General features: G+C 47.8%; 1 protein-coding gene across 3 annotated transcripts in view; it reads right to left on the reverse strand.

Annotated features, from left to right (window-relative positions):
• Positions 1–20,811, reverse strand: part of TUB (TUB bipartite transcription factor) — a 145,187-nt gene that overhangs the window by 110,095 nt on the left and 14,281 nt on the right. The window contains exons 1-2 of one of the 3 annotated variants that reach the window (XM_038764315.1): positions 5,987–6,035; positions 5,417–5,538 (exon numbers count right to left, since the gene is read on the reverse strand). The exons of 1 other annotated variant lie outside the window; for it this stretch is intronic. In XM_038764315.1, coding sequence (XP_038620243.1) covers positions 5,417–5,493 — 77 coding nt within the window. In that variant the 5' untranslated portion in view covers positions 5,494–5,538; positions 5,987–6,035. Of the gene's footprint in view, positions 1–5,416; positions 5,539–5,625; positions 5,657–5,986; positions 6,036–20,811 lie in introns of those variants that run through there. One more of the 3 variants, XM_038764316.1, reaches the window with a different exon arrangement.

Raw genomic sequence — 20,811 nt, forward strand, 5'->3', positions numbered from 1 at the left:
GAACAAAAGGTGGTAAACATATGAAATTCAAGGTAACACCTGTGTAGGCAGGAGATTCAGTATGACCGTATTGGGAAAGTGAAGAGAGGTGTGGGTGAGCAGTCCACGATGAAAAAGTTAGAGCAGTAGAGAGGAACAGTTAGGACCACTGGTGGGGGGGAGGGGAGGTCCGCCCCTAATCATGTGATGAGCTCCTAAGGGGACAACTACCATCCAGATTCCTCCCACCATCCAGCTGACCCTGCCAGGAACAAAACACTAATCTGCAGAGCTCACTGGCCTCAATTGGTCTGGGTAGTCCTAAATATTCATCCCTAACTAGTTCTGCTGAGTACTCGCCCACATCCTGCCTCTGGCCTGGAATGCCCTCCCTCTTCAGAGCCAACTCTCTCTACCTTCAAATCCTTATTAAAGGCACATCTCCTCCAAGAGGCCTTCCCTGACTAGGACCTCATTTCATCTTCTCCCACTCCCTCCTGTGGAACCCTTGCCTTGGGATTTACACCCTTTTTTCCATCCCACCCTCCGCCTCTAAGAACTTTGTGTATATATTTGTTCTATTGTACTTTCCCAGGTGGTTAGTACAGTACCTTGCACATGGTAACTGCTCAGCGTGGCGTAGTGGATAGACCATGGGCCTGGGAGTCAGGAGGTCATGGGTTATAATCCCCACTCCACCACTTGTCTGCTGTGTCACCTTGGGCAGGTCACTTAGCTTCTCTGTGCCTCAGTTCCCTCATCTGTAAAATGGGGATTAAGACTGTGAGGCCCATATGGGACAGGGACTATGTCCAACCCGAATATCTTGTATCTAACCAACTGTTTGTGACGCCTGTCTACTTGTTTTGTTGTCTGTCTCCCCCTTCTAGACTGTGAGCCCTCATTGTTGGGCAGGGACTGTCTCTATCTGTTGCTGAATTGTACTTTCCAAGCGCTTAGTATGGTGCTCTGCACACAGTAAGCACTCAATAAATACGACTGAATGAATGAATGAATGAACAGTGCCTGGCGCATAGTAAGTGCTTAATACCATTATTATTATTATTATTAACAATAAATACGATTGAATGAATTAATATCTGTAATTGATTTATTTATATTAATGTCTCTCTCCCCCTCTAGATTGTAAGCTCTTTGTGGTCAGGAAATGTGTATACTAACTCTGTTATATTTTACTCTCCCAAGCGCTTAGTATAGTGCACAAAATAAGCGCTCAATAAATACGATTGATGGATTGAATGAAAAGATGAAAGTCAAAAGCTAATTTCACTTACAGTACTATTGGGGCAGTGTTATTGATCAACAAAGAGAACCAGTATACCCTCTAGTGGTAACAATCAGCTTTACAGTGAAATACTCAGCTTAAAGAAAGCCAGAAGCTTCTGGCCTTGGAACCAGAAGACCGGAGAATAGATGAATAAGTGGAATTCGGATATCACAGACGTCAAAAACTGGGGGCAAAAACAGCAAGGGCCACCTGGAATGATACGTCCCGGGTACCAGTCCTCCAATGGACATATCAGTCAAGTAATCATTAGTACTTAGAGTTTACTGTGTGCAGAGAACTGTACTAAGTGCTTGATGAGACTACAACAGAGTCTGTAGAGACAGGTTGAAAACAGTAAGCTAGGAACCATTTTGAGATTGATGGTGGCAGGGCCTGGCTGTGACGATATATAGGCCCCTACTGGAGGTGGAGGCACCTGAAGCAGTAGGAAGAAACTTAACCTTGCAGTCCCCAACCACCTGAGAGGGAGACATGATCAATCAATAAGCTGGGTGAAGCCTCTTACATTCAAGAGAGGGAATCCTGGTATGCATGTGCATCTCTCTCCCTCTCCCTCCCTCCCCTTCCCCTTTCTGGTCAACCTACTCACTGTGCCTTGATCTCATCTATTTTGCCTCTGACCTCAAACCCTCATCCTGCCTCTGGCCTGGAAAGCCCTCCCTCCTCACCCAACAGATGATTACTCTCACCTGCTTCAAAGCCTTATTGAGGGCACATCTCCACCAAGAGGCCTTTCCCTGACTGAGCCCTCCTTTTCTCTTTTCCCACCCCTTCTGCATTGCCCTGATTTGCTCCCTTTATTCATCCCCTCTCCCAGCCACACAGCACTTAGGTAAATATCTGTAATTTATTATCTGTCTCCCCCTCTAGACTGTGAGCTCACTGTGGGCGGAGAATTTATCTGTAATATTGTTATATTGTACTCTCCCAAGCGCTTAGTACAGTGCTCTGCATGCAGTAAGCACTCAGTAAATACAACTGACTGACTCTCTGACTCTCTCTCCCCTTGTACTTTCTGGGACACCCTGGTAGGCTTGCTGAATGTCCTGCCACATGGGTACATGTGCTCAGAATTTCATTGCTATTATAACTGTTTTATTTGTAAGCTCATTGTGGTCAAGGGATATATCTACCAATTCTGCTACATTGCACTCTCTCAAAAGCTTAGTACAGTGCTCTGCACACAGAAGCACTCAAAATGATTGATTGGTAACAAATGTCATTAATTGAATGACTGATAAACTAAACTTCTGTGTTGAATCCTGAGTATTTGGGAAATGTCTGAAAGCATGATGAACTTTCTCAGGTATCTCCCACAGTGATACTGATAAATAAAACAGGTCTCACTAATCACCTCATGGATAATCACCGTACTTGAGCTTGGAATAATCATCTTGGATATCTTAGAGAACTGAGCCTGACAGGTGAGAAATATTTGCAAACAATTTCTCACAATTTTCACTGAAACCATTATTGGGCCTAACCACTGGGTCTCAACTCCTTTTCAGTATTCTCTGCCCCTCCGCCAAAGAGACGCCACTTCTCACCAAATCCACTAGGCTGTAAGCTCCATAAGGGCAGGAGTCATACCTACCAGCTCTGTCGTATGCTTCTCACCCAAGCATACTCTGGAGAAGCCGTATGGCCTAGAGGAAAGAGCATAGGTCTGGGAGTCGGAGGACCTGGGTTCTAATCCCAGCTCCACCACTTATCAGCTATGTGACCTTGGGCAAATCACTTAACTTTCCTGTGCCTGAATTCCCACAACTGCAAAATGGGGATTCAATAACTGTTCCTCTAAACCATAAGCTATTTATGGGCAAGGAATGTGTTTGCTATTTCTGTTGTTGTAATAATAATAATAATAATTGTGGTATTTGTTAAGCGCTTATCACGTGCCAGGCACTGTACTAAGCACTGGGGTGGATATGAGCAAATCGGGTTGGACACAGTCCCTGTCCCATGTGTGGCTCACAGTATCAATCCGAGTTTTACAGATGAGGTAACTGAGGCATAGAGAAGTCAAGTGACTTGCTCAAGGTCACACAGAAGACAAGTGGCAGAGCCAGGATTAGAACCCATGCCTTCCTAACTCCCAGGCCTGTGCTCTATCCACTGTGCCATGCTACTTCTTCCAAGTGCTTAGTACAGTGCTCTACACAGAGTAATTGCTCTATAAATACGACAGATTATTCTCCCTCCTACTTGGATCGTGAGCCCCATGTGGGACAGGGACTGTGTCCAATTTAATTAACTAGTATCTACTCCAGTGTTTAGAACAGTGCTTGGCACATGGTAAGTGCTTAACAAATACCACTAATACCAAAATACAGTATTCTGCACACCACAGACACTCTGTAAATACCACTGATTGAAGAATCTTCTGGGGAGGATGTGAAGGGGAGCCGAAGCAGAGGAGGGGGTTTGCTTCTACGAGGCACCACACCACTGATGACTGTGTTTCCCAGAAGCTGGGGAGGCCTTCACACTAAGCCACTAACAGCCAGAATAATGTTCAATGCCTGGTGATCTGCATCAAACAGAAACTCTTAACCATCAGCTTTAAAGCATACAATCACCTTGCCCCCTCATACCACATCTCACTACACTCCTACTATAACCCAGCCTGCACACTTCACTCCTCTATTGCCAAACTACTCACTGTACCTCGATCTCATCTATCTCATCCTCAACTTTCACCCCTGTCCTGGAATGCCCTCCTTCTTCATATCCAATGGGTAATTTCTCTCCCCACCTTCAAAGCCTTACTGAAGTCACATTTCCTCCAGGAGGCCTTCCCTGACTAAGCCATCCTTTCCTCTTCTCCCACTCCCTTCTACGTCACCTTGACTTGCTCCCTACATTCACACGCCCCCGACAAGGCCCACAGCACTTATGTACATATTTGTAATTTTTTATATTCATTCAATCATATTTATTGAGCACTTACTTTGTGCAGAGCACTGTACTAAGTATGTCTCCCCATCTAGACTGTTGTGGACAGGGAATTTGTCTGTTGTATTTCTATATTGTACTCTCCCCAGGACTTAGTACAGTGCTCTGCACACAATAAGTGCTCAATAAATACAACTGACTGATCCACCAAACGATTGACTGCATCTACTGAGCCCACTCTGTGGACAAAGCACTGTACTAACCACTTGGGAGAGTATAACAATTAGTATGTACCAGGAACATGTCTACCTATTCTGTTGTAGTGTACTCTCCCAAGTACTTACTTAGTAGAGTGTTCAGCATACAGAAGTGTTCAATAAATCCCACTGACTGATTGACCCTTGCCCTCAAGAAGTTTACACACGGTCAGCTAGAAATGCACACCTGAGAATTGGGGCAACAAAACAGACCAGAAAGCCAAAGGTGGTTTAGGAAGCCCCTGGTTGAGTCGTGGACCATAAACAAAAGAGCATCTGAAGATACTAGGAAATGGTGGCTCACATGGGGCGGGGTGGGGAGTGGGGAGAAGGATGGATTTCTAAGGTGAACACTGTCTGCCATCTAGTTAATGAATGACTGGAATTTATCAAGGGCTTCCTGTGTGCAGAACACTGCCTTAAGCACTTGGGAGGGGGCCACAGATTTGGTAGACATGTTCCCTGCCCTCAAGGAGCTTACAATCCTGTGACCCAGTCTGGGCCACTCTCACCCATAAATGTATCCCTCTTGACCTGACTGATATTTTCAGCCAGGACAATGTCCTATTGTAACTGTGTGCAATCCAAGTAACCTAATTATTAGAATAATTATGGGGTTCTTAAGCACATGCTAGGTGTTCAGCCCTGGGCTAGATAGATGATATCCCCTTTATAGTTTCTTGAGCTCCTGTTCTCATCCAACCAATCTCCTCCCAGATGTGTGCAGTCTTCGCTAAATCCCTTCATGGTGGCTTGATAACATCAAGAAAAACGGTGAGCTTGCCCCATTTCAGACTTTCCCCAGAGATCAGGAAGAACCAGAGAGGAGGCTGCTGATGGTAGGGACCAGTTAAAACTGAGAGAGAAGAGAGACTGTGAGGGAAGAGAGGCCAGGGGCCTGAGGCCCTGGGCTGTGGAGAGGGCAAAGTTTCCTGGGCCTGAGGAGGAGAGACGGAACGTTTGTTTCTGTGCTCACCCCGCTGTCTGACCACCACGGTTCCTGGCCTTCCGAGGCCTCTCTCTGCTGTGCTGGCTTGAATGTTGACCTCCCATTGGTCCCAAGCGGCGCTACCTCAGGCAGCGGCAGTGGAGTTCCTCCTGGGAACGAAACACCGACCTCTGGTAACCAACCATGGGGAGGAGCAGATTCCCCAGGGAACCTGGAGGGCCCCGTGAGCGGCTTACCCCCTCTCTCAGGTTCCCGGCCCTGGTCCCCAGGTGCTCCTGTTCTCATCCATCCAATTGGCTGAGTTTCAGACCTACGTTTCGCCTGGTCCTGGCTCAAGGAAGGTTTGGGGTTGAACACAGGATCACAGGATCACATTCAGTCAGGCAGCTGGCACCGTGCTGGCCTTGATGAGTGTTTAATAATTAATCGATCAAAGGTATGGACTGTGGGCTTGTACAGAGCACTGTACTAAATGCTTCTAAAGTTATCATAGAGTTTTCAGCGTAGCAATAACTACAGCATTAAGCATCAGGTTACTTCTCAATGGGTAAAAGAAAGCATCCCTCCAAACACACACATCCACATGCAAACACGCACACACAAGGCACGTTCTCCTTGCGCCTCCACACTCTGCCACCAGCCCTTCATCAGCCAAGCCGTGTGGCGGCACCAGGGCTGCCATTTCCATGGAAACGGAGCAGGCCTTGCATCACTGCAGCTGGAGGTTCCCATGGCAACCTTCAAGCAGGGATGTGTGTGCCCGAGACAATGGCCCAGTTCCCCAGGCCAGGCAGGAGCCTGCGTCACATGGGGTGAGCACGTGGCCCGTAACAAAAAAAAGCACCAAGCACTTGGGACCCTCCGCGGGAGGAGAACAGGGTAGAATCGAGGGCCTGGATTCTGGGGGGCTTCTCCTAGCTTGGTGGGGTTCCTCAGCTGAAAGATCTCCTGCCAAAGAAGACTGGGTTCCCTTCCTCTCTCTACCCTTCACGGTGTTTCAAACTGGGGCAAAATTGCCACTTTGGTAAATGGCAGCTCCCGCTGGTGCTGTTGCTTCTAAAGAGAGGTGCCGCCCCATTGTGGGACCTGGAGAAGCCAGGTGGGAGTGGGGACAAGCCCAGCTACCCCGAGACCAGGGGACTGACCAGGGAAGGAGAGCTGAGGAAGGTGGCCAGCCCCGGGGGTGGATATCCAGCAGCTGCTCTGGCCCTCTCTGGCTCTCTCTGTGGATGAAGACAGGCCCAGAACACCGGGCCTGCTTTCCAGAAATGGGGTGACAAAATCAGCACTGCACACTGTCCCCCTGAGCCAAGTGACTCCAGAGGCCCACTGCCCCCATCCCCGGGACATCTTCTCCAAGAGGCCTATCCAGACTAAGCCCCACTTTTCCTCACCTCCCACTCCCTTCTGCATTACCCTGGCTTGCTACCTTTGCTCTTCCCCACTCCCAGCCCCACAGCACTTAGGTACAGCACTTACACACTTATCTGTAATTTTATTTATTTGTATTGATGTCTGTCTCCCTCTTTCTAGACTATAAGCTTGTGTGGGTAGGGAATGTCACTGTTTATTGTTGTATTCTACTTTCCCAAATGCTTAATACAGTGCTCTGCACGCAGTCAGCCCTCAATAAATATTAATCAATGAATGAATGAGGGGCCAGAGTCCACCAAGACCCTGAACGGTTTGGGCTGCTGGTTGTCTGTTTTATTTGACCCAACTCATTTTTTTTTTCCTCCAGTGATTCATTTGTGCTTTCTAAATGGATCTAATTAACCAAATAACTGTCCATTTCCACTTCACTTTGCATATGTTGATCTGCAAGGTCTCATGAAAGGAACACGGATCTTTGAGTCCTAGCTCCACCACTGGCAACTGGGTCATCTTAGGCAAGTCATAACCTCTCTGGGCCTCAGTCTCCTCATCTGTTAAATGGGAATGAGTTAGGGTGGGGAGGCTTCTGCGGGATCAGGACTGAGTCCAATCTGATAGGTTTGGATCTACCCCAGTGCTCAGCAATAAGTGCTTAATAAAATAAAATAAGTAATAAGTATTAATATTAGTAATAAGTAATACATAAGTAATAAAATAATAAAATAAAATAAGTGCTTAATAAAATGCCCTAATTATTATCACAAATGTAGTTTGATTTCATTCTCTCCCTCCATGTGCCTGGGCAAAGGGAGAGTGCTGAGTGATGGTGTCTCTCTCCCTCCCTCCAGGCTCGCATCTCCTCCTGCCTTCAGGACATCTCCATTTGGATGTCTGCCCGCCACCTAAAACTCAACATGTCCAAGACTGAACTCCTTGTCTTCTCTCCAAACCCTGCCCTCTCCCTGACTTTCCCATCACTGTTGACGGCACTACCATCCTTCCCGTCTCACAAGCCCGCAACCTTGGTGTCATCCTCGACTCCGCTCTCTCGTTCACCCCTCACAACCAAGCCGTCACCAAAACCTGCCGGTCTCAGCTCCGCAACATCGCCAAGATCCGCCCTTTCCTCTCCATTCAAACCGCTACCCTGCTCGTTCAGGCTCTCATCCTATCCCGCCTGGATTACTGTATCAGCCTCCACTCTGATCTTCCATTGTCCTGTCTCTCCCCACTTCAATCCATACTTCACGCCGCTGCCCGGATTGTCTTTGTCCAGAAACGCTCTGGGCATGTTACTCCCCTCCTCAAAAATCTCCAGTGGCTACCAATCAATCTACGCATCAGGCAGAAACTCCTCACCCTCAGCTTCAAGGCTCTCCATCACCTCGCCCCCTCCTACCTCACCTCCCTTCTCTCCTTCTACAGCCCAGTCCGCACCCTCCGCTCCTCTGCCGCTAATCTCGTCACCGTGCCTCGTTCTCGCCTGTCCCGCCATCGACCCCTGGTCCACGTCATCCCCCTGGCCTGGAATGCCCTCCCTCCCCACATCTGCCAAGATAGCTCTCTTTCTCCCTTCAAGGCCCTACTGAGAGCTCACCTCCTCCAGGAGGCCTTCCCAGACTGAGCCCCTTCCTTCCTCTCCCCCTCCTCCCCCTCTCCATCCTCCCCACCTTACCTCCTTCCCTTCCCCACAGCACCTGTATATATGTATATATGTTTGTGCGTATTTATTACTCTATTTATTTTACTTGTATTTATTCTACTTATTCTATTTTGTTAATATGTTTTGTTCTCTGTCTCCCACTTCTAAACTGTGAGCCCACTGTTGGGTAGGGACCGTCTCTATATGTTGCCAACTTGTACTTCCCAAGCGCTTAGTACAATGCTCTGCACACAGTAAGTGCTCAATAAATACGATTGAGTGAATGAATGAATGAATGAATGAAGGGGGTGAAGAAGGATCCCAATCCCATATGGAAATGAATTTTCGGGGTCCTTGTGTGAGCCCCCCCAAAGCTCGTTTAGGTTTACTCCTCTTCTCCTTTCCCTGCTAACCACAGTCTCATTTCTACTGCCTCCCAGGAACAAACTATCTCATTTCACTCTGGTCACTGGAGACACCCTGAGGCCTGGGCTGATTTATGCCTGAGGTGTTCATGATGTTCATTAATTAATCAGGCAACAGAGAGGTGGGTGGTTTTCAACAGAAGAAGTTGTGAGGAAAACATTTTGGGTTGAGTTACCGCCTCCGCATTTACAACCCATCCCATCCCAGCTCCCCTCCTGCCTGCATCTCCTGGGTTTTACAAGGAAGACTTCATCCACATCTGTTCCGGTGGGATTTGCTTGTCTTGCTCAGGAATCGGGTGGTAACTAGAGGACCAGGGCCTCTGGGAGAGGCAGTGTGTGCACACAGGAAAAGTCGCTACAGATGAACCTCTATCCTAGTGAGTCAGTCAACCATATTTATTGAGTGCTTACTGTATGCAGAGCGCTGTATAGTGTTTGGGATTGAGACTGTTTGGGATTGCTACGATTGCAGAGTGTTTGGGAGATTATAGTAAAACAGACACATTCTCTATCCACAATGAGCTTACAGTCTACAGTCTTTATCAACTAGGAAGCTAGGATTGCAGAAACCCTCATGTCTCGCTCTGAGGACAGGGAGTAGAGTAGGGGAAAGAAGGATAAGCAATAAACATTATATTAACATCCATCTCGCCATCTAGACTGTGAGCTCATTGTCGGCAGGGGGCAGAGGGACAGTGCCAGGCACACAGTAAGCACTTAACGAATACTATTAAGACAACAAGGAATCTTACAATTTAGTGGAGGTGACAGGCGTTAAAATAAATTACAGATTGGGGAAGCACTAAAGAATTGCTTATGGGGGTATCAAAAGGCTCAAGAGCTACCTACCCAAGTGCATAGGCGATACAGAGGGGAGGATGGACAGAGTAGGGATAGGAGGGGTTAGGGAAGGCTTCTTGGAGGAGATGTGATTTTAGTAAGTCTCTGAGGGAAGGGAGAGTGGGGGACTCACAGATATGAAGGGGGATGGTGTTCCAGGCCTGAGGTGCAGAAAGTAGTTCGGCATTAGAGGAGCGGAGTGTGTGGGCTAGGCTTTAGTAGGAGATCAGTAAGATAAGGTAGGAGGGAACAAGTTGATTGGATACCTTAAAACTGATGGTACGCAGTTTCTGCTTGATGTGGAGGTGGATGAGCGACCATTTTTTTGAGGTTTTTAAGGAATGTGGAGATATGAACTGAATGTATTTTCAGAAAAATGATCCAGGCAGCAGAGTGAAGGTACAGACCAGAGAGGGAAGAGACAGCAGACATGGAGGTCAGCAAAAAGGCTGATGCAGTAGTCAAGGTGGGACATGATGAGTGCTTGGATAAGCAAAGTAATAATAATAATAATTACAGTACTTGTTAAGCTCTTACTATGTGGCAAGCACTGTTCTAAGCACTGGAATAGAATCAAGTTAATCAGGTTGGACACAGTCCCTGTCCCCCATGGGGCTCACACTCTTAATCCCTATTTTACAGATGAGGTAACTGTGGCCCAGAGAAGTGAAGTGATTTGCACAAGGTAACACAGCAGATAAGTGGTGGAGCAGGGATTAGAGCTCATGACCTTCTAATTCGCAGGGCCATGCTCTATCCACTAAGCCATGATCCTTCTAGCAGTTTGGCTAGATTATAGAGGGGCCAAGAAGATAGAACTGGCAGGATTTGGTGAGAGATTGAACATGTGGGTTGAATGAGAGAGATAAGTTGAGGATAATGCCAAGGCTATGGGTTTGTGAAACAGGGCAAACGGTAGTGTTGTCCCTTTCTACCCACAAGGAAACCCAGCTAAGGGCCCAGACCAGGCTGTGGAGCTGACCGTAGAGTCAATCTCTCAACCTCTATCTGCCTACACTGGTCCAGTCCTGTCCAGCCCAATCTCTGGCTCAAGGCGAGAGGAGGCAGGACCCACAGTGGTTTGTGCTGTTGCCCCTCTCTCTCCCCAGCTTGAAAGGTCAGGGGTCAGGGGCCGGGGGTGGATCTGGCCCAGGTCCCAAGTGGGGCCAGAGGGCGGGAGGGTGTATGAACTCCCATTGGGGGCATTACTGCTGCTGGTCTCTGGGGTCAGAGACCGCGTCAGCTCCTGACTTCTCTCAGGGCGTCATCTCCTCAGACCTAGCAAATGCTTCCAAAGAGAAGTAGCGTGGCCTAGTGAATAGACCACAGGCCAGGGAATCAGAAGGACTTGGGTTCCAATCCTACCACTTGTTTGTGCCTCAGGTACCTTATCTGTAGAGTGGGGATTAAGACTGTGAATCCCATGCAGGACAAGGGCTGTGCCCAACGTGACAACACTGTAACTACCACATTTGCCTCAGAATGGAAGTTCTCTACCCAACACTCAGATAAGGCTGGGGGCTTCCAACTCTCAGATCCAGGAGCCTTTGTGGGGAGATTTTCGCCTCTTCTTTTTTTGGTGAATTTTGAGCACCGGGACTGAGAAACAGCACCCAGAAGCACCCAGGATCTAGGGTAGCTTGGCATCCAGCAGCACTTGGTATATTTGAATGCTTACTATGTGCAGAACACTGAACTAAGCACTTGGGAGAGTACAAAACAACAGAATTAGCAGACACAATTCCTGTTCATTATGAACTTACGGTCTAGGCTGGGGAGACATACATTAATAGAAATAAATAAGTAATTAAAAGATATGTACATAAGTGCTGTGGGGTTGGGGTGAATATAAAATGTCCAAAGGTCACAGATCCAATTGCTTAGACGACACAGAGAGCAAGCCGGGGACAAAGGGCTTAATTGGGGAAGGCTGCTTGGAGAGTTGTGACCTTAATAATGCTTTGAAGGTGGTTTAAACCTATAGCTTTAAAGACATGGGAGCACATGTCAGAGAGGTCTCTCCCACACAAACACATGTTTATGCAACGTGTGTATCTAAGGGGAGCCGGGCTAGTGTGTGGGCGTGCGGCAAAGCCTGCACTGACGGTCTCCAGCTGATGGAAAAAACATGAAGTTCGAGGAGGAGTGAAACGGCTGCTCCCCTGGGGAGAAGAGGAAGCAGGTTAATGGCTCCTCGTTCTGAAACCCCACATTTCCCAGCTCCAAGTACTAGCCAAATCTGTCCTCTTCTCCCCCACTCATCTCATAAGGGAAGAAGCCAGGTTGCTATGCCCTGGAGAGTGGGCATTTCTGTCCTTTTGTCCTCTCAGGGAAGCCTGGAGCATCCAAGCCAAGCCTGAGCACTGTGCCCCCAGGAGCCAGAAGTGAGATCCTGCTCAGTCCCAGCCGGTGGTGACCTTGGGGCCCCCAGAAAGACAGGGTTGGTATCCCAGGGCCCCCCCCACTTAGCCTTGTTTTCACTCTCTGAACATGCCTCCTTGGGAGGAGTAATTGTATTTATTGAGCACTTACACAATGCAATATACTGTACTAAGCATTTGGGAAGCACAAGGTTCATTTCCACAAAGGGCTTACAATCTACTGGTCCTGTTGCCCCAAATTCTCCAACCCAAGCATCCTCAGCCCCCCCAGAAAGATGGGGGAGGCAGCCCAGAAGGTCCTCACAATCCCTCTCTGAGGGCACCTCCTTGGTAATTGTAATACAATTTATTGAACCCCTACAGATCACCTTGCTCTGCACCAAACACTTGGGAAGTACAAAAGAAGTGCAAGTATCATTCTCTTTTATTTTATAACATTATTTGTTAAGCACTTACTGTTGTGGCAGGCACTGTACTAAGCACTGAGGTAGATACAAGATAATCAGGTTGGACACAGCCCGTGTCCCTCCTGGGGTTCACAGTCTAAGTAGGCGGGAGAATGGGTATTTAATCAGCATTTTACAGATGAGGTAATTCTGAGGCAAAGAGAAGTTAAGGGACTTGCCCAATATTATACAGCAGGCAAGTGGCAGAGCCGGAATTAAAACCCAGGCCTTCTGACTACAGGATCCGTGCTCTTTCCCTGTCCAAGGTGCTTACCCTTTGTCCTAAGTATTCCATCCCAGGCATCATCCACATCTTTCCTAGAAGCCGCCTGAGGTCTCCTGAAGAGCAGACAGAAATCAGAGCCTGTCAGCTAAATGCACCTTAAAAAGCCCCATACACTCTGCAGAATCCCTGATACACAATCACCTGGGGAGCCTGCATCTTTCCCAAGACTTCAAGAGAACACAGCAGTCTTCATTCCTTACTGCCTATATTTCCTGCTTTCCCTCAGTTTCCCAGCCTGTGAAAATGGGCACACAATAAGCTGATGCCTTTGCTAAAATACCTAGACCAAGAAATGATAGGTGCTGGATAACCTTATTGTATTATCAAGGATTTTTTTTGCCTTGAAGTCAGTCAATCGTAGTTATGGAGCTCCTACTGTGTGCAGAGCACTATAATGAGTGCTTGGGAGAGTACACTATAACAATATAACAGACATTTCCTGCCCACAATGAGCTTACAGTCTAGAGGGCAGGGAGCTGGTCTATAGGACCTCTTGAAGTCCCTTCCAAGCACCGGGTTTACTCTTCGATTCAAATATCTGTTCTGAGCCAAGCCCCAGAAAGCCCCTTCCCCATAAAAAAACCTACTGAGGAAGGAAGAGGCAGGAATCTTTGTTCAAATCTGGGCAAAAATGACAAGTCAACAAGAATTCCTCTAGATGCATTTTGCAAGAAATGGAGCAGCTGAAAAACTGGTTTTCTCCAGGCAGAAGAGAAAATGGTTAGGAGAAAGGTTTGGAAGAATGTATTGAAGAGGAAAAGTAACTCAAAATAGAGCTCATGGATCTTATTGCCAGCCTTTGGATCACATTCGCTGGATACTAGATGGTTTCTCCAGGGTGGGAGAGTATTCAGAGTTAATTGGAGCAGGGCCTAAAACCAGCAGGTGGAAATGCTTCCGCACTGCTCCCTCAGGATAGCAACCAGTGTCCTACTACTGCTGTTTGGCTTCTCCATGGAGATGAAGACAAGCAGGTGGGTCACTGAGGGAAGGCAGGCCTCTGTCACTGAAGGGAGGTGGGAGGGTCACTGAGAGACGGCAGGAGGATCTGGGGGGGGGGGGGTGCTCTCTCAATGAGGAGAGGCGGAAGGGTCTCTGAGGGGAAGTAAGCTTCTATCATTGAGAGGAGGAAGGAGGGTCCTTGAGGAAAGGCAGGCCCCTGTCCCTGTCGGGAGGTGGGCCTCTGTCTCTGAGGGGAGGGAGGAGGGTCACTGAGAGGAAGTGGCCCTCTGCCCCCAATCTAGACAGGAGGATTGACGCAGACAAGGAACATGATCACCAACTCTGTTATACTGCACTCTCCCAAGCTCTTAGTACACTGCTCTGCCCAAGGTAAGCACTCTGAGACTGATTGATGATGATAATATCCCTGAGGGGAGGTGAGTGGGTGGGTCACAGCAGGGAAGTGAGCCTCTATTTCTGAGGGAAGATGGGCATATCACTGAGGGGAAGTGGGCCTCTGTACCCGACCTCTAGACTGTAAGCTTGTTGTGGGCAGGGAACGTAATTACTAACTCTGTTGTACTGTACTCTCCCAAGTACTTAATACAGTGCTCTGCACATGGTAAGCACTCAATAAGTACCACGGATGATATTGATGATGATGTCACTGAAGGGAGGTAGGCCCCTGTCCCTGAGCAGGGGGGTAGGCCTCTGTAACCAGAGGGCCAACACAGCCACCTCCTCCATTGAAATGCCTGGGCTGAGGCCATACACCCCAGTCCTCTAGACAGTATGCTCCCTGCAGGCAGGGAATGTGTCTGTTTATTGTTATACTGTACTCTCCCAAATGCTTAGTACAGTGCCCTGCACACAGTAAGAGCTTAATAGATATGATTGACTGACTGACAGTGAAGGAGGAGGGGCAGGTTGTTGGGAGAACTGAGCCGTCCTGGGACCTGCTGAGTTCCCTCAATTCCAGGCCTGACAGTGCCTTAGTATGGCCTCGATTGAGCAAGCTGCCTAGAAAGGGTGGCCCAGCCACTCAGGTCCTATGATACGCTCGTGAGCACCCAGGACACCCGGTCCCTGTTGCCTGGGGAAGCAGCTCATGGCCACTGTGAAACTGTGACTCTGGTAACCAGACCCGGCTCAGCCTCTCCTACTGGGGCTTGCTCCCCCTTCCCTCCCACAGATCCCCCTTGGAGGGCTATTGTTTACCTCAGCCACTAGAATAGACTGGCCCTGATGAACATGACTCCTGTTGAAGAATCCCCAGCATGGCCCAGAGCAGTGTGGGAAAACCACCCTGCTCTACCCCGCCCCCAATCTTCTCCTAGGGCTTTTGGCAGAGGAACAGGAAACCCTACCAACTCTTGGAGGGGGGCTTTTGGACCGTGGCCCACTGGTAAGAGCCCAGACCTGGGAATCAGAGGGCCTGGGTTCTAATCCTGACTTTGCTTCTTGTCCTCTGTGAGACCTTGGGCAAGTAACAACTTCCCTGTGCCTCGGTTTCCTAACCTGTAAAATGCGCATTCTCCCTTCTACTTAGACCCTGGACAAGGACTGTGTCTGACCTGATTCTCTTGTATCTATCCCAGCGTTTAGTACAGTGCTTGGCACATAGTAAATGCTTAACAAACATTAAATAATAATTATTAATGTTATCATCATCATCGTGTTTCCAGCTTGGTGTATATTCTGCTTCCCTCTCTGACCGGTGATCTCTCTGCCGTTCCATTAGGGGTGTTCTGAAGATGAGGGATTCCCGGAGGTGAGGAGACGATTTTCACGTTGACATTTCAACAGCAACGTGGGATCGATCTTTCTTTGTCTCGATGCAGGTAATAGCAGGTTTCAATCTCAGAACAAATTACAGCCTGGAAAGGAGCACGTCTCTTTGGCTGAGCCGCACTCGACGATGCAGGGAGAGAGGGCTGGTGGGCGTCAGAGAGACGTTCCCCTCTCAGTCTGACCAATTAATCTGGATCGGTGACCCCCCCACTATCCCCATTCTCCTCTGCCTCCCTACCCACCCTGCCTCCAATAATAAGGATGGTATTTATTAAGCCCTTACTATGTGTCAAGAACTTGTACTCAATGTTGGGGGTAGGTATAAAAATGGTCAGAATGGACCCATTCCCTGTCCCAAGCAGGGCTCACAATCTAAAAGGGAGGGAAAGCAGGGGATGCTACTCCTGTTTTACAGATGAGGAAACCAAGGTCCTGAGATGCTAAGTGACTTGCCCAAGGTCATGGGACAGGCCAGGGTCAGAGCTGGGACTAGAACTGGTCCTGGGCTCGTTTCACTAGGTGATGCCGCTTCTCCTTGCTCTAACCTGAAGCTCAGAGGCTCTGGCATCCGTCAGGCAATGCCCCCTCTGGGGTTGGGGGAGCCTGAGACACACCTGGACAGGGAACCTGGAAAATAGAGGGAACGAGGAAAGCAAAGGAACCCACAGCCCCACTGAAGGCCACCAGGACAGCTCAGTACATGTCCAGCTGACCACTGCTCACATTCCCTAAGACTGACTATCCTAACTGTTTCTGGTAATAATAATAATGATGATGGTATTGTTAAGCGCTTACTATGTGCTGGTAGCTCGTTTGGCACTGACAATCAATCGATGGTATTTATTTAGCCCTCACTACTTGCAGAGCACTGTACTTAGCTCATGGGAGGGTACAATACAACAGAATTAGCAGATTCCCTGTCCATAATGAGCTTACAGTCTAGGGACGATCCTACACAATTTCATAGAGGGGAGAGGGTGGAAAAAAGCCTAAGGAGTATTTCATTTATTCATTCAGTCATATTTATTGAGCGCTTACTGTGTGCAGAGCAATGTACTAAGCGCTTGGGAAGTACAAAAGGAATAGGTTCAGAGGACTCTGGAAGTCTGGTTCACTTTAACCATTTTGTCTTTTGTGAAGTCCAAGAGTCCCGCAGTGTGCTGAGGGCTGCTTGGAAGGGGAGAGGTCTGTACCCTGGAACCAGGGTTTCTGGGACCTGCCCTCCTCCCCCCACCCCCTACAAGCCATTGGTCCTAGTGGGGCAGGAAGAGAAGCAAAGAATGCCCAGGGAGCCCCGGCAGGCAGGGATCATGTCTTCTACCCCTACTGTATTTTCTGAAGCCCTTGGCATAGCGCTCTGCATAAATCAATCAATAGTGCTTGTGAGAAGCAGCGTGGCTTAGTGGAAAGAGCATGGGCTTGGGAGTCAGAGGTTGTGGCTTCTAATCCCGGCTCTGCCACTTATCAGCTGTGTGACTTTGGGCAACTTTTCTGTGCCTCAATTACCTCATCTGTAAAATCGGGATTAAGACTGTGAGCCCCATGGGGGACAACCTGATTACCTTCTAACTACCCCAGCACTTAGAACAGTGCTTGGCACATAGTAAGTGCTTAACAAATGTCGTCATCATCATCACTGTTGAGCTGCCTACAGTGTACAGGGCACTGTACTAAGCACTTGAGAGAAAACAATGGAATGAGTAGAACCCAACCCAGTCCTCAAGGAGCTGACAGACTCTAAAGCATATTTTATAAAGAAGCATGTAATAAGAATATAAACATATGAACAGAAATGTTCTGCAGGGGTTGGGGCGGGGGGGGTGGTGAGTAATGGAAATGGCCCAGGAGGACTGAAGTGGCAGCAGAGGGCTATCAAATGGGGAAGTGAGAGATTAATTTACCGATGATATTTACTGAGCGCTTGCTATGTCCACAGCCTTGGACTAAGTGCCTAAGAGCATACAATATAATAGAGAGGTGGACCCATTCCCTGTCCACAAGGTGATGATGATCATGATGATGATGATGGCATTTATTAAGCACTTACTATGTGCAAAGCACTGTTCTAAGCGCTGGGGAGGTTACAAGGTGATCAGGTTGTCCCACAGGGGGCTCACAATCTTAATTCCCATTTTACAGATGAGGTAACTGAGGCACAGAGAAGTTAAGTGACTTATCCAAAGTCACAGAGCTGACAATTGGCAGAGCCGGGATTTGAACCCATGGCCTCTGTCTCCAAAGCCCGTGCTCTTTCTACTGAGCCACGCTGATTAATCAGGAAAAGTCTCTTGAAAGAGGTGTGGTTTCAGAAGGGCTTTGAAGTTAGCTGAATCCAGTAGGCATTCAATAAATACTATTGGTTGATTGATTGGAGATAAAACTTCTTGGGGGCAGAGGTGATCTCCCTCAGATCCCTATGGACACCCAGATGCTAGATCACCTGGCTGGAAGGAGATGAGGGGACCCTAAGGGTGGGGAGACTGGGGAATTAGAAGACCAATGCTCCTTGAGATACTTTCTCTTTTTCTGTGGAATCACTATGAGCTCCAACTCCCCACTTATAATAATAATAATAATGGTAGTTAAGTGTTTAACTATGTGCCAGGCATTGTACTAAGTGCTGGGATATAAGCAGATCAGGTTGGACACATTCCCTGTCCCACGTGGTCAGTCCCCATGTTACAGATGAGGTAACTGAGGCCCAGAGAAGTGAAGTGACTTGCCCAAGGTCACACAGCAGATAAGTGGCGAAGCTGGGATTAGAACCCAGGACCTTCTGACTCCCAGGCCCATGCTCTACCCACTACGCCATGATGAACTACTTATGAGCCATCACAACTACCCAGAAAACTCCTGTAACAATAACAATAGCTACCATTATGAATATGGTATTTGTTAAGAACTTACCATTTGGAAGTTACTGGCAGGCTCTCTCTCCCCATTATTTTATGATAAACATAAATCCTCTGGACTGCAAGTTCGTTGTGGGCAGAGAATGTGCCTATTGTTATGCTGTACTCTCCTTAACGTTTAGTACAATCTTTGCACAGTAAGTGCTCAATAAATATGATTAAATGAAACAATGAATGTGCCAAGCATTTTACATAGTGCTAGGATAGATATAATTTTCAGGTCCCTCATGGGGCTCATTGCCTAAGAAGGAGGGAGAACAGGTGTTGAATCCCCATTTTGCAGAAGAGGGAACTGAAGCACAGAGAACTAAAGTGGTATTTGTTAAGCACTTACTATGTGCCAGGCACTATACTAAGCACTGGGGTGGATACGAACAAATCAAGTTGGACACAGTCTTTGTCCCACATGGGGCTCACAGTCTCAATCCCCATTTTACAGACAAAGAAAAGTGAAGCAACTTGCCCAAGGTCACACAGCAGATGTGGCAGAGCCGGGATTAGAACCTATGACCTTCTGACTCCCAAGCCCGTGCTCTAACCATTACGCCATGCTGCTTCTCATGAAAAATTCAGAAGTGGAGAATGTGGGCATCGATTCTACTACCTCTCACATGCCGAGTGCTCTACCATCTGAGCTAATTAAAGTGACTTGCCCAAGGTCACACAGGAGGCAAATGGTGGACCGGGGATTAGAATACAGGTTCTCTATCTCCCAGACCCGTGCTCTTTCCACTAAACCACCCTGCTTCTATGAACACAAATCTACAAGTGCTTTACTTTTCCATGAACTCTATGTACTCTCCCATATGCTTAGCACGGTGATCTGTACATGGTAAGGCACTCAATACTATGAACTGATTACCTGCCAGCTTGTGCAGTCCTATCTCTAAAGGAGAAATGTGCTTGGATTTCAGTCTTCCTGTTCATTCACTCGATTTCTCAGGGAACAAGGAGAGACTTGTGGTGGTTGCCCATCCACCTCTGCATCAAACAGAAAGTCTTCACCATTGACTTTAAAGCATTCAAACCCCTTGCCCCCTCCTACCTTACCTCCCTGATATCCTACTATGACCCAGCCCGCCCACTTCATTCCTTTAATACCGAGCTACTCATTGTACCTCGATCTCGTCTATCTCACCATCAACCCCTCACCCACGTCCTGCCTCTGACCTAGAATGCTCTCAACTCTTCATATCCAACAGAAGATCACTCTCCCCACCTGCAAAGCCTTATTAAAAGTACATCTCCTCCAGAGACCTTCCCCAACTAAGCCTTTGTTTCTTCTCCTACTCTCTTCTGCTTTGCCCTTGCACTTGGATTTGCACACTTTATTCATCCCTCTCTCAGCCCCACGGAACTTATGCACATACCCATAATTTATTTATGTCTGACTTCTCCTCTAAACTGTAAACTCACTGTGGTCAGAGAACATGTCCACTGGCTCTTTATACTGTACTCTTCCAAGCACTTAGTATAATGCTTTACAACCAGTAAGTTCTCAGCAAACATGATTGATCGATTGATTGACTGAGAGGCACCATGGCATTAGGGGATAGTCCTAGATACCTGACCTATCCAAGGGCTACCTGCATCATAAGCCCGATGCAAAATCAGCAGTCAATTCCACTGCAAACCCGTCCCAGTCACCCAGTCCGCAGCTCAAGACCTGAAGCAAGAGGGAGCAGGGGTTAGGGAAGGAAGGCTCTGTCAACTCAGGGGTTCACACCTCAAAACTAAACAGAGCTGACCATTCCCACCTGCAAGCCACTGCACACTCCCTCTTCTTCCCTTTGGCACATAAAAATTACAATAATAATAATAATTGTGGTATTTGTTAAGTGCCTACTATATACCAAGCACCTTCCTAAGTGCTGGAGTAGATTCAAGATAATCAGGTCCCACCTGAGGCTCACAGCCTATATAGGAGGAAGAAAAGCTATTGAATCCCCATTTTGCAGATGAGGGAACTGAGGCAGAGAGAAGTTACGTGACTTGTCCAAGATCACACAGCAGCTTAAGTGACGGAGCTAGGACTGGAATCCAGGTTCTCTGACTCTCAGGCCTGTGCTCTTTCCACTGGACCACACTACCTCTCACCCTTCATATTCACTACCTTCACATTCTCAAAAACCCAACTTTTCCTTTACATTGTGTCCAATTAAGCCCCACCACCACCAACTCTGGACTTCCCAATAACTCCATCCTTCCTTTCCTACTTGAATAAAAATCATGGGTATGTTCCTGTTGTTGGTTTCATAATCAACATTCGACTCTCCAGTCAATTACGTTTTCTAATTGGATCTTTGTGTATTTTTGTCTGCCCAATCTATCCTTGCTAGACTGTGAGCACCTGCCTGTTTCTTCTCTACGGAACGTGTCT

Source organism: Tachyglossus aculeatus, chromosome 22 (genome assembly GCF_015852505.1).
Source record: "Tachyglossus aculeatus isolate mTacAcu1 chromosome 22, mTacAcu1.pri, whole genome shotgun sequence".
Classification (NCBI taxonomy): domain Eukaryota; kingdom Metazoa; phylum Chordata; class Mammalia; order Monotremata; family Tachyglossidae; genus Tachyglossus; species Tachyglossus aculeatus.